Here is a 14361-nt window from a genome sequence, read left to right on the forward strand (position 1 = left end):
GAGTCGGGAAGGTGAGTATCAAAGAGTACCGGGTTATTTGAACAAAGTGTTCCTGTGTGTAAGGAGGTCTTGAGTAGAGGCCCAAAGTCCTTCTGTTATCTTAATACTTTTAACATATAAATATATGTACATTGGCCTCAATCCCTTTGATCATAAATTTATATATTTAAATATATACATGCCTATAGCTATTTCTTTCTTCTATTTACTTTCACCTTCCTCTTGTCCCACTATCATGCTCACCCTCCATTCGACTCCCAGTAATTCCTCTAGGTTACATTGCACTTGATCAAACCCCACCAGGCATGATACGCCCTCCTCGCCATCATTTTTAGATCTTGTGTTGTTCCCTCATCCCTGAGTTTGTTGGCTCCCTGCTCTCCCTCCCCACCCCATCCTCTCCCATGTCCCCCAGGGGACCACTAGTCCCATTGTTTTCTCCTCAGGATGGTTTGTCCTACCTCTCTTATATAGATAGACATACTCCCCGTCTTATATTCCACGTGTGTCTTTCCATGCACGCTTTCAGATCTTGCGTTGGAAGGCAGATGTTTAGTAGGTACTGAGATTAGGCCACACCCTCCCTCCATTAGGATGGTGCTAATGGCTTCCCTTGGGGTGGTGAGAACAGTGGCACCGTCAATGTCTTCCCAGGCTGAGTGTACCACATGTGCAACCCTGGGGAGTCCCCTGTGGGGCAGGAGTAAAGTCCGGGCTTCTGTATGCCAGGAAAGGGACCCACTTGCAACCCTCGTGCTGTTGCTGTCAGCTCAGGTGAAGGCCCTGCTCCCACTCCACACACGTGGAGCTTGCCCGTCGGTGAGACCCTTCATGCAGCCGTGTGGAGGCTTCCCCTGTTCTTCCCAATTCTTCAGTTTCCCGAGGAATAAAGTAGCCAATCCATCCTGTGCAGTGACCCACAACAAATGCCAGGTCCTGAGTTATTTGAAGTGCCACAGGACTTTGCCCCACCAGCAGCCTGGGCAGCTTACAAAGCCTGTGATGTCATTTGTGGTGAGTGGAAGGTCCAAGTGTGCCACAGGAAGTGAAAAGCCTCAGTGGGGTCGAATTTATCGACCTCAAAACCCCAGGCAGCACTCTACCTCCCAGTCTGTTATGGTTATGTTCCCTTATGTTTAAGAGGAAGATTTCCCTTTCCTGGTACCTACCACACACCTGCCTTTCCAACCTTCAGTCCGTTTCCTTCAGAGCTGCTAACATATGCCCAGAATGTGGGCACAGCTTCACCGTTCAGGATCGTGGAGCAGATGCCGTGGGCATGGGCAGGAACATAGTCACGGAATCACTATACTTCCCAGCTTTGTATGCCTCTTGGGCTCCTACCAACTCCAGTGGGTACCCCATCTGGATACACCGTTCTAGCTCATTGCTCCAGTGTCTGCTGCTTGGTTCCCCACAGGCAAAGAGGTGAATGGGCTGCCACGTGAAAAGCAGGTCAGTGGCAGAGGTTTGGGGGTATTCCCAGATAACCTGCTTCAGCGCCCCCACCCCCAGGACCTTGCCCACTATCGTTCACTGCACTGCCCCTGATGCCAGTGGCCAGTTTACATGGTTAGTCCACAGGCTACTGCCAAATGTCTGTGCAGAGGGTTACATACAGGCCAGGGTTCATGGCTGATGGCCATCCTTTGGCCTTTAAAGCAGCCCATTGATTGCTTGTCCCTGAGCAAATTTCACCTCTGTTAGAGTCATGTGTGTACCAGGCACCTGCTGGCAACAGGCCCTCCCCTCTCGTAGTAGAGAGGGAGCGAGGGAAGGCAGCTCTGGTGGCGCACTCTGCTGGGGTCATTGTAGTATGTGCCCTTCCCACAGGGTCCTCAGCAGTTTTCACTTGTTGACCCACGCTGATTTCCTCAGAAGCGTGCTGCAGTTGCTATGTCCTAGTCCCAAGAGGCACTCTCAGCTACCACCTAGTGGAGTGGGCTGAGCGGGGTAGAAATAACCCTGAAAGAGCCAAAAGGGCTACCCTTCTTTTGGCCTCTTAGAGGAGGGACAGTCTTGCAACTTGTAAACCCATGGCTTCAGGCAACACTCCTGATAAATATACCTTTTGGGAGTTCCCAGCTCACTCCCTTGTAGGTGGGTGATTATCACCTAGACATTCCTGCAACAGAAACATCTTCAGTAGTTAACGTGGTATCATCAGTGCAATGATGGGTGGGGGGGGACTGCGGCAATGGGAAAGAAGGTAGAGTTGGGTCCCTAGTAACCATCCCACGACATATGTTGGGGCCCGTTGCTGCCCTTCCTGGTCCTGAGCATATGGAGTTAGAGCAGTGCTTCCCAAAGTGGGTGGTCGTGCCGGGTGGCAGCTAGAATGGTATAGCGTGGCTACAGATAACCTACACTTGATTCTGGATTATGGGCTACAGTACAAATTGCCAGGGGGGCACTGAGTAATTCTTCCCCCCTGGAAAGGGGGTGGTAGACCAAATACGTTTGGAGATCTGTAGGCTAGAGGGATGCTGAAGAACACACACGAGCCAGGTCTGACACCGTCTGATGTGGGCCAGGTGTCTCCTAACAGTTCCGAACCGGGATGGTAGGATCAAGGCTCTTCTCACTACGTGACTGCAGTTTTCCCACGGAGAATCACCCCTAGATGTATTCTGCCAAGGGGGGTGGCCTTGAAAAACGCCTTAGGGTTTCCGAAGACCAGACTTCTCAACCAGAGCGAGGGCTCCAGCTTATTGGTCCTGACCAGTATATTCTGACTTCCACTTGGGGTCTCCAGTCGCCATGCAGGACCCTGTCCTTGCAGTGATTTCAGCTTCCACCACCAGTCTTTAGGGACTAGGTGGGTCTCACTGGAGACAAGGGGCTTGATCTCACAGGGCCAGGGTAGGAGCCCAAAGATGGCATTATGCTGGGGCGACGCTCCACCTCAATGTCTTTCATAGGTGGTTTTCTCTTTTACTGCCCTCTCCTGAGACCACTAAGTTCTCAGGTTGCCATCAAGGGGCTTCACTTGCTTTTGTGCGGAACTACGGGATTTCTTTAGCACCACCCCCCTTTCCCACACCACACCCCCTCACCTCATCCACTTGGAGAGCTGCGTGCTAAGTGTGGAGCCACCTGTAAGATCCCGCATTCCTTTTCTGCCCCAAAGAACCCTGGCCCTGTATGCTGTGCGTATTCTTGCGTACTTTGGCTGTAGGCACCTCACAGTGCTGCTCTGCGGGGAGAAGGGGACAGCCAGGTGGCTTCCCCACATGCCACATCTAGGAGTTGGCCTGGTCATCATCATCTCCAGATCTCTCTCTCCCTGCCTTCTGCTTGCTGTGCCGCCCCCACTGCCTGAGGGCGAGAAGAAGGAGGGGCTGGGCGATGGTTGCCTCAACTGGGGCTCCACTCATGGAAAGGGAGGGGGGAGGGCAGTGTTGGGCTGAGAGCCCTCATTCACACTCCCTGCCCCTGAGCCCTTCCTCCTCCTCTTCACAAACTGTCTCCTCGAGGCCGCAGGAAGCCCTGGCACCATCCCTTGCGAACTGGCACTCTTGGTGCCATTCTCGTAGGGGCAGGAGCTTTCAGGGCTGACAAGGTGCCGGTGGCCAAACTGCTCACAGGAGTGGCCATCTCACTACACCTCGCCACAGTTTCCACACCCAGGCTGTGCAACTTGGCATTGGGGGTGGGGAGGTGGGGTGGCAACCCAGTATCCATGCAGTACTTCACCTGAGCCTGGGTAGGTGCTTATGAGAGAGGCCTTTTCACATGCTGTTGCTGACTCCTGGATTCTCCCCCTGGAGGTGTGTTAAACCTGCCCCTGTGGAGCTCACTGACTCAGGGTTGACTCCTGTTGGATGCTGCTGCCTTAACAGCCCTGCCATTAGCCCACTGGCACGTTTGCAATTGCCTGGGCACAGACCACTAACCTGAAATTTCCTCCCAAGATTCCAAAAGTCCAAAGGAGAAGGCTGCCAGCTCTGTGATGGTTGTTGTTAGGCGCCGTGAGGAACGAGCCACTGCCCAGTCAGTCCTGTGCTGGCCGACCTCACAGCTGTTGCCGTGTTGGAGCCCATGCGTGGTTGCAGCCACGATGTCACTTTGGCCATGGTGTCTTTCCGTTGCCCCTCTTCTGTACTGAGCAGGATGTCCTCCTTCAGGGACTGGTCTCCTGATAACACATCCAAAGGATGTAAAATGAGATCTTGTCATCTTTGCCACCGAGGAGCTCTGGCTGTGCTTCTTCCAAGACCGATTTGTTTCTCCTTTTAGCCGTCCATGGTACTTTGAATATTCTTCATCAGTGCCCTACTTCAAATGCTTTGAATCTTCTTCATCTTCCTCATTCTGTGTCTATCACTTCCATATGAGGCAATGGGAAATAGCATGGCTTGCGTCAGGTGCCCCTTAGTCCTCAAAATAACATCCTTGCTTTTCAGTACTCTGTGATGGTAATACGATGGTAACATAACCCCAACCAAGCCTGCTGGCTGGCTTTGGAATTGATTCCAACTCGTAGTGATCCAAAATCGTTAAGGGAGCAGATAAGCTCATTTTTCTCCCTTGGGTAGGCTGGAGGTTTTGAACCACTAACCCGGAGGTTAGCAGTCCAGTGCTTAACCCAGAGCAATAAAAGAACTTACAATGGTAATAACTGTATTTGTAGTTAAGGGGCTACTTAGTGATCTGAGGTCGTGGGCAGTGGTGAGGCCAGACTCTAGTCTCTTTGCATCTCCAGAGAAAGACAAAGGTGGCAATGACGTCAGGACCCTGGGCCTCCAAGGCCACTGAGCAAGTCCTCTTTGGCAAGTGGAAATGAGCTGGTGCGCAAGCCAGAAGAGCTTGGCCATGCTCAGCCACACAAAAGCTCACTGCCCTACAACCTTTCATTCTATTGATCTACAGACCTTTTGGAGCCCCCTCATATATTATCTTGGATATTCTATCCCTTTCTTCTTAGTAATCCTACTTAAGGAACCCTGGGAATTCTGACATTAGGGGCTAGGAATTTAACTTTTTATTTGTACCTTTTGTATCAGCCAAAGTTCAAATAACTCTTATGTGATGGTAAGTAGAAAGATGTATTTTCTACTATTTTCTGGCCAAACTGATCAACCTCTCTGTAACATACGTTACCTTCAGGATTTCAGGAATTGCCCTTCCTAATTCTCCTTGTGGGCCCTTGTCACTGGCAAACTGCATCTTCCGGGCACGCAGGGCATCTCCCTTGGTGTTTTGTTGGCTCATTAAGAAGGCCTGGTGCAGCAGAGGGCAGCCAAGGAGGGGTAGCAGCCATACTGTGTCTTCGCTGGCTGGATGTGACTGTGCTCTGCTTTCCCTCCAGGTTGGCTGGCTCCTCTAGCTGATGGCATGTTGAGGCATATAAGTCAGCAGCAACGAGGGCATCTCATCCTGAGGGGGCCACTCTAGAGTCCAGGCCACCAGCACCATGGGCCAGTGTGTCACCAAATGTAAGAATCCCTCGTCAACCTTGGGCAGCAAGAATGGAGACCGTGACCCCAGCAGCAAATCACACAGCCGGCGGAGCGCAGGCCACCGTGAGGAACAAGTGCCAGCTTGTGGCAAGCCAGGTGGGGATATTCTCGTTAATGGGACCAAGAAAACGGACGCTGCCACCGAGGCCTTCCAGCTGCCAACATCCTCAGGAGACGCTGGGAGGGAGCCAAAGTCCAAGGCCGAGGAGTCTTCCTTGCAGAGGTTGGAAGAACTATTCAGGCGCTACAAGGACGAGCGGGAGGATGCAATTTTGGAGGAAGGCATGGAGCGCTTTTGCAATGACCTGTGTGTCGACCCCACAGAATTTCGAGTGCTGCTCTTGGCTTGGAAGTTCCAGGCTGCTACCATGTGCAAATTCACCAGGTTAGTCACAAATAGTTCATGTCCACCAGGTGAGCCAAGGAGGAAAGAGCACACCATTGGGCAGTGGTGCCTACCTAGGATATAACTGGGTTGGATTCATAGGGGTTTGGGTAAGTCTTTATTCTTTTTTGACCACTTACTATAAAGCCTAAATTCTTTGAGCTAAGTCATGTTCTCCTCCAGAGACTCCTTTAAGGGTTTTTGTTTTTAATGTATACCTGTCTCTGTGGTAGGAATAGGAATCCCAGAGGGTTCAAGCTTTGTGTCTGATTCTTATGTGGACCTCAAGTTTCTTGGTATAAAATGAGCCGTTGCCTAATTCGTGGGTCAAATTTCTGGCAGCTTTTGCCATAGTAACAGGCAATGTCTGAGTAACTGGGCATGGACCGCTTTGGGCTGAACTTAGGAGTAATCCAGTGTATCCCCATGCTGAGCTGCTGTCCAGCCGTGTGCTGTTTAGAATGTATTTTACTCATTCCCATCCTCCCTATTCATTGCACACCTATCCATGAGCCAGAGAGCCCGGATAGCGTTGCAGTTAAGCAGTTGGCTGCTAACTGAAAAGTCAATGATTTGTACCTACCAGTTGCTCTCGGAGAAAAAAGATGTGATGGTCTGCCTCCATACAGCTTACAGTCTTGGTAAGCCTGTGGGGCATTTCTCTTTAACCATGTTGGCGTCACATGTAGGGGACAGTGAGTATCACTACGGTGAGTACCTTTGGGTATACACTTGTATTTCTCCACAAAGCCACGTGCCGGTGCTATGGGCCACGTAGTCTATGTGCCAGAAGCACTGACTGCAGTTACCAAGCAGTCACTGTGTACCTCTTCCTCGTCCCTATCCATGTGGTTTTTGGCAGACAACGGGGCAGGGTCACTCCACTGTGTGGTGTGCATAGTACTGAGTTGTGAATCAGAACTGGCTGCACATGTTCCAACTTGTGTGCCCGTGTAGTTGACCTCATACCCTCACTTCAGCAGCCTTTGAATAAATGGTCCTTGTGAGCCACTTTGTAAACAGAAAAGTGCTATATATAAAATTTTAAAATATCTGTACTATTTTTGTTTCTGTAGTACAAAATTTTGATGATTGGTGGTAGAGTTATGTGGATCCATCCAGAATCTCTGACTCCAGAGCTCTCCCTTGGCTGTAACAAAAACCATTCCCCCAGTAAACAGCCCACCAGGAACCAAAAGGGAAGCAGGAAGAAAGAGGCTTTGGGGCGCGTCTCTGCAGCTTAATCACTACGGCAGCATGGAACAGGCCTGGCTCTGGTGCAAGGCAGGATAAATGAAGAAATGAAAGGGCCAGTATCACTCATCTGCCTACCATGTGCCAGGCACTGTGGGGAGCACTTCGTTTCTATTAGCTCTGTAGTCCTTATCAAAACAATAAGGAAATCGGACTAATTAGTGCTGGGGTTAGACTTCAAATTGAGACTGTCCTTCCCCAAACCCATGCTCTTAATTATGGTGCTTACAAAGTGATGTTGCTTACAATAATTTCTAATTGTACTCCCTTCCTTCCTGTTGCAGGAAAGAGTTTTTTGATGGCTGCAAAGCAATAAGTGCAGACAGCATTGATGGGATTTGTGCGCGGTTCCCCAGCCTCTTAATTGAAGCCAAACAAGAGGACAGATTCAAGGATCTTTACCGGTTTACATTTCAGTTTGGCCTGGACTCGGAAGAAGGGCAGCGGTCGCTGCATCGGGAAATAGCCATTGCCCTGTGGAAACTAGTCTTTACCCAGAACAATCCTCCCGTTTTGGACCAGTGGCTACACTTCCTCACAGAGAACCCCTCGGGGATCAAGGGCATCTCCCGGGACACTTGGAACATGTTCCTTAACTTCACTCAGGTGATTGGCCCCGACCTCAGCAACTACAGCGAAGACGAGGCCTGGCCAAGTCTCTTTGATACCTTTGTGGAGTGGGAAATGGAGCGGAGGAAAAGAGAAGAGGAAGGGAGTGGTGTGTTCAGCTCAGGGCCCCAGGGCTTGTGTCCTGAGGGGCAGACTTAGCGGCTCCGCAAGGAGCAACACCAAGGATCTGTCCGCTGCCCTGCAGCCAACGGAGGAGTTAGACTTTTCTGGAAATTACTGAAGATCCGGATATTTTCTACTTTACACCTTTCTCTGCCTTGTATCTGAAAGGGCTCTAAAATGCTGTATCATGTTTTAGGCACTTTCTTCATTTTGGTTATTTTGGTTATTTCTTTCATTTGGGGGGGTACCCCAAAATATTTGAACCTGGCTACATGTTGTGTATCGTTTTTTGAAGCCTTCAGATAGGAGAAGCCTGCCATTTCTTGCACAAATTAGATTTGGGGGTGTGGGGGGCTAGAGTGCAGAGCAGGATGGGGTCTGGGACAGTTAGGTTGAATGAACAAAAAAAACGACCCAGTGCCAGGTCTGTTTTGCATATTTTGTTTTTCAGGGCAGGTCTGTACTTTGTGTAGTGCTGTTTACATGGTTGAATTTAGGTTGTAATAATTCTTTTTAAAGATTTACGCCAAGTTGAATTGCAGTGTTAACTGTTAACCACATTGCATTAATTCCCAGACAGTTCAAAGCCCTGGGGGAGCTTTTGCCGTCTGTTGACACCCACCTTCAAGCTAATTTATCGGAAACCCTCCTTTCCCTCACTTCTTGCTCATTCCTTCATTGATCTATTGCATTTCATGTTGCGTTTACCCACCAACATGCTGCCCCCGCCAGGCAAGTGAGCAGTTATTTGTTTAAGCGCACCATACTGAGAACCACTGAAGCATCGCATGCAGAGAAGCAGTGCTACCTCAGTTTTGCTGGAAGTAGACCTCTCTGGTAGTTTTTGTTCTTTGTTGAAGTTTCTGTGTTTTCATGTTGTAAGTGGAAATACTTTCTTCTCCTGCTTTTTTAATTTGACATGGAGCCAAAGTTCCTGTTCCTGGTGGTTGGAAAACTCTGCCTGCCGGCCAGCTGACTTAAAAAAAAACTGTGGTATGGAGCTCTGCTTGAAATTTTGTATTGTTATTTTGTTAATTTTTTTTCTTTGAATATCATTAGCTTACTTGTCTGGCAAGTGAAGAAGCCTGGGGCTGGCCTGAGCTCTGCCAAGCCAACATACGACGTGTATTTAATAGTTGACCGTGTGCCCTCTCCCCTCTTGCTGCACCCATGTTGTCACCGAAGCCCCAGGAGTTATTTATTACCTGTTCTGTTAAAGTCAGGCTCACTGGGGGTAATGTGATGACTGTTTAGGTTTACATGACCCTCCTCTCCTCCCTGCCCCCAAATATGCATATATACATATATGTATATATTTTACCTATATAAAATATATATACACACATATATGTATTGATAGTCAATTGTTTCTTTGCCTGCTAAAACTGGCCGTAAAAGAGGGAGCTGCCTTCAGTATATGACAGTGGAAGGTGAGCACCAGGGAACACGAGGATGAAGGAGGCTTTTGAATCTGAATTTGGACCATTTTCACTTAGCCTTTCCTTTTAAGATAGAGTGCCCCAAACTCCTTCACGCACCGGCTCCGCAAGGCCAACGTTGGCCAGACTGCCACACAGGGACCCGAGGAGCTGATTCTGGCCCACACCTAGTTTCAGTAGTGGAGTCTCTTGCTGTTTTTCAGTTTTACAAAATATGTCTTCTAGAAGCTGTGCCAATTGGCAGGAACTTACACAGTTCAGCTTCCGACACTTGGAAACACATTGAAAAGGGAATCTTTTAAATAAACTCTTAAAAGAATATTTATACTCCGGGGGCAGTGAGAATTTGTCATTTGGAGTTTGCTCTCCTAATCCCGCCTTACCCCAAGTAGGTGTTTACATCTTGAGCAGGAACTGCTTGTCTTCATTCTTTTATGCTTACACCTTTGGGCCTCCGTTGTTGCAAAGATGATTGGGGATGTTGCTGCGGTGTTTCTCTAAAATTGACATTAACAGAGAATGTCCTGGAACTTGGTTTTTTGAGGAGTAGATGCTGTTAGAAGCTGAAGAGAGTCTTAGGCCGGGTGCCTGCTTTGTTGTCACTGAATCAGTCCTGCCTATGTAAGAGTCTCTTGGGGCCCAAGCAGGTCTGACCTCCGCTGTAGTAGTCGTGTTAGGCTAAGGTCTTAAAAGAGACCTCCTCCTCCCGTAACCATCTGCACCCCGGTTCTTCTCCATTCTAGAATGGCCGGAGGTTGGCTGAGGGGAAGACAGGCTGTTCCTACTAGAGAAGGTCCTTTCTGACCCAGGTCTGAAGGATGTACAGGGGGAAAGTACACGAGATGGAGGATGCCGAAGGGACTGGATTCCTCCCAGCCTATCAGAAGGCATTCCATGCATTAAAATCCATAGATTTGACTCACAGTAACCCTATAAGACCGAGTAGTTCTGCCCCGCAGTGTTTCCAAGGCTAATATTTACAGGAACAGACAACCACATCTTTCTACTGAGGAGCAGGATTGGTGGCTTTGAACCACAGACCTTTCATTAATACCTAACTGCGTCGCCAACAAGACTCCTTCGTTCTGTATATTAGGTGGACTATATAGTAGGTAGATCTTTTGTTTTTAAGCTATTAACACACACACACACACACAAGCTGCCCCCAACCAAGTGTTGAGTCCATTCTGACTCCTGGCCAGTGTCAGAGTAGAACTGTGCTCCAGTTTTCAGGGCTGCTTTTTCTAATGTAGACCAAGTCAACGCTAAGTGGACTGAGCTTCCCACCTTTTAAGCAGCAGCCAAGCACCTTTGCACCCCCCAAGGACTCCCTTCCCAGCCACGGAGCCATTCAAAAGAACACGTTTTGATGTTTTTAATGATCCATTGGTGAAACGCATCTGGAGAAGTCAGAACGGGAGCTGGTCAGACAGAAACACTCTTCGTTTGGTTCCCTGATGCTCACCCACCACCCAGGCGTGCCAGTTTCTGCAGTAGCTCTGGGCCAAAGCACGGAGTTTTCGTGGCCAAGGAAATGCAGACGCTTTTCAGCAAAGGGATCCGAGGTGAGGTGTGTGTAGTATTTTCAGTTAAGCTTCTGGCAATAAAATGCCCTGTTCCTCGGAACCTAAGGCAGGTTTTGTTCTTAACGGAGCAGTAATTCTGTGGAAGAAGCCAAAGGCACACCCCTCGGGCGAGTCCTACACCCTTCACACTGGCAGTGAGACTCCAGAGTGGTGTGGGGATGCGGGAAGTTTAAAAGCCAACATCTGAAGGATACCTCAACAAATAGAATGTGTGTTGGGAAATTGCTTGGTTTGGGGCAAATGGTTTTGTGAGCTGTTATTTTCTCTAGCAATTTATTAGAAAGCTGGTATGAGATGAAGCGTTGCTTCATTGACTCGCTTTCCCCCACCCTGCCAACTCTGAATGTATCGCTTTTAACTGCACCCCTTGTACTGGCTCTGCATTGCTTCAGCTGGTTGCCCCAGTAGCTGCCCTCTCATGGCTGCCAGATATGGCTATATTCTAAGTTAGGTCCAAAGCCCATGCCTACCCTTCTGACAAGGAAAAAAACCTAGAACTGAATAAAGATCTCTGCTTGCTTGACCAAGGCCCCAGGTCCAAGGAAGTCCCATTGGGAAGGTCCCATGTTAAACTTCCCCCAGGAAACCTTGAACTAGCCCTGGCGAGAAAGAATTCAACAGCACGGTATGAAGTGATCTCTGGAACAGTGCTGATCTGATCTCCCAGGGCCTGGTGTCCACAGTCAGTCCTCAGTGCCAGAGGCTGCAGCGGAGGAGACTCCACAGTGGATTGGATGACCTTGGTGTACTATGCCAAATTATGGTAAACCCTGGGGGGAGCTGTGGGGGAAGGACTTGTCTAAAAGAAGAACATCTTTCAGTTTGCCATCCTTAGTGTTAGGGGAAGGAAGTCCTAAGGCGGCCCCAATAAAGGGAGGGCTGGAAGGAAGCTGCTGCTGTCTGGGATGTGGTTTTGTTGCCTGCTTTGCCATTTTCCCTCCGTTTCTGTTTGATTAGCGATTACTTGAACATTTGGTAACTGACAAAGGTCTTCCTTAAGGGCATCCAGCAGCCTCCTTTAAACAGCTGACGAGGCAATTCTGTTTTACAGTTGAAGGGTGTTACTTGGAACTCAGCTGAGGACATGCCAACACTGATGCTCCATTTCTGCTGTGGGTCAAATGGAGGAGTCCCCAATCCCCTTCAGAGTTTATTCCCATGGTAATATATAATACGTAATTCTTAGGAGAATAAAAAAAAAGTTGGTGGAAAATTGAATCAAAAGATAAGGGAACTTTTCCATAAACTTTTTGCTCTTATATTCACTTTAGCATGAACCAGGAGTATGTCTTTTTGAGGCTCAGCAGTGTTTTTCCCCCCTTTTGAAATGAAACAAGATGGTAGAAGCCAAGATAGTTGCAATGGGTTCTGCGTAAGGTGCTAGGGCATCTCGTCCTCATTTCCCTTCCTGAAACCCCAGGCTGCACTCACACCCAGTTCTACTACCCACCATCCCTCCCACCTACTTTCAACACAAATCGTGGATATTGCCAAAGGAAGCCATTCAGCAGCTGCAGTGGGTTTCCCACCCCCAATACTCGTTACTTGCTCTGGGAGGAGTTTTCCTCAGACCCTGGTCCTCAGGCCCCTGCATCTGTGATTTAATTGTTCTTACCTGTTGCACTAAAGAATCTGATTCTAGGTTTCAAAGGGGAATTTGAAGCAATAGGCAAATGGGGCTTGGATGAATTGGTCCTACAGATACCCTGCCTTAACCCGCTGAGGTGATGAGTCCACACTACTCACGTGACCCTCCACCTTTGTGGATCCTCCTGGTTTGTGACCAGCGTGTCAGTTTCTCGAGGTTGTACAAAGTTGTTGACAGAAGTCAATACTTTTGTTTGTATTCTCTGCATTGTTGCACTCTCCAAATGGCCCTTTAAATATTTTTATTAACTTGTTACACACATTTTTTTTGGTCTTTGATGTCTACATATTTTCTTTCGATGTTTTTTAATTTGGAAAGTTACCTGCTGTTGGATTTAATAAATTTGTTTACTTGACTGTTGACGTTTCTGAGGGTGGGTTGGGGTGGTGGTATGTGGGATGAAAAGGCAGTGACTTAATTCTGGGCAAGATTTATCCCATCAGAAACCTCTCTCAACATGATACTGGATTTGAAACTAATCCAATATAGGAAGAGGAATCAGATTCCAAACTTGGGTGTTACCCGCCCACTCACCAAGATATCATGGGGTGGCCTTTGGGATACCAGTACTTGGCAGGCAAAGAGAAAATGAATCCTCCCAGGACCACAGTCTCACCTTACCAACTTGTAGATTCCCATACAGAATACAAATTGAATTTGAGTTCCGTGTAAAATGGATGGCATGGCTCCTTGCTCTTCCAGGCTGGCAGTGATTAAGACGGAGGCAAGGTGAACCTGGTTCTAAAGGACTGAAGTGCCACTACTATGTGACCTTTGATGTTAGTAAACCTGAGTTTCCTTTTCTCATCTGTAACATTAGAGAATGTTCATTCCATCAGTGTGAAGACTTAAAATAATTTTCTTATAAAGTTCCAGAAGCGCTTTCTTAAGGTTCTCCACCAAAGATACTAGCTGAGTAATGTAGGGGCTACAAAAGACTGGAGAGAGGTTGGCATGCTCACTTGTGACAAGGTGCTGCCCCTCTTGAGGGCTCAACTCCACTTTGTACTAGATGGAGCAGGATGATCCCTGCCTGAGAACTCCATCTCCTTAGTCAAGCAGCCTGTTGTAAACCACGAATGATCTGTCTCTCAACCATTAGCCGTACTTTCTGCTTAGTTCTTTATGTCCAGGAAGCCATTAACCAACCATCTTAAGTCATTGCTTTGAAGGAGGCCACAATGGAATTCTCACCTTTTACAAGTAGTGAAATCTAAAAGTAGGTACAGTGGTTGGATGAGAATTTTTTTTTTAAGTTGATACGGGCTTGGGTAAGGTGACCAGATTTTAACATTGGTAAAGCGGGACACCATTGATAAAACTCATCATGACAAAATAGCCACATGGCAGCCAAAAACCATATACCCTAGCTTGTCCTGCATTCGTTCCCAAAACCGGGACTTTTTAAAACTGTCACGGGACATGGGACAGATTGTTAAAAAATGGGACATCTGGTCACCTTAGGCTTGGACATCTTTCTAACTCAAACTTCACTGCCTTCGAGTTGGTTGTAACTCTTAGCAACCTTGCAAGACAGACAGTAGAACTGCTCCTGTGGGTTGCTAAGACTTCAATCTTGACCGAAGCAGACAGCTTCATCTTTCTTCTGGGGAACGATGGAATGGTGGGTTCACACCATTGGCCTTTTGTTTAGCAGGTGGAGGTGTGTGTAACTACACCGGGACTCCTAAAAGTAAATACAGGGGTAGGTTTAAATTTTGAGTTGGAAGAGGCTTGGTACTACTTTTACTAGTGGTGTGCAGACCTTTGGGACTGTCAGTGAATTTAAAATATTGCTTTCTCTATTACTAAGTATAGTATCACATAGGGCAGGAAGGAAATTAAGGGTGACTTC

At 48.1% G+C, this 14361-nt stretch overlaps 1 protein-coding gene across 2 annotated transcripts in view; it reads left to right on the forward strand.

Moving 5' to 3' along the window:
- DCUN1D3 (defective in cullin neddylation 1 domain containing 3) overlaps positions 1-12861 on the forward strand; it is a 59818-nt gene extending 46957 nt beyond the window's left edge. For both annotated transcript variants that reach the window (XM_004705736.2, XM_045284405.1), the window contains exons 2-3: positions 5312-5847; positions 7386-12861. In XM_004705736.2, the coding sequence (XP_004705793.1) occupies positions 5417-5847; positions 7386-7869 (915 nt within the window). In that variant the 5' untranslated portion in view covers positions 5312-5416 and the 3' untranslated portion in view covers positions 7870-12861. The remainder of the gene's footprint in view (positions 1-5311; positions 5848-7385) is intronic.
- The last annotated feature ends 1500 nt before the right edge of the window (positions 12862-14361 follow it).

The sequence above is a fragment of the Echinops telfairi genome, unplaced genomic scaffold, assembly GCF_000313985.2.
Source record: "Echinops telfairi isolate 266 unplaced genomic scaffold, ASM31398v2 ScPeMD7_5;HRSCAF=22, whole genome shotgun sequence".
NCBI classification, from domain to species: domain Eukaryota; kingdom Metazoa; phylum Chordata; class Mammalia; order Afrosoricida; family Tenrecidae; genus Echinops; species Echinops telfairi.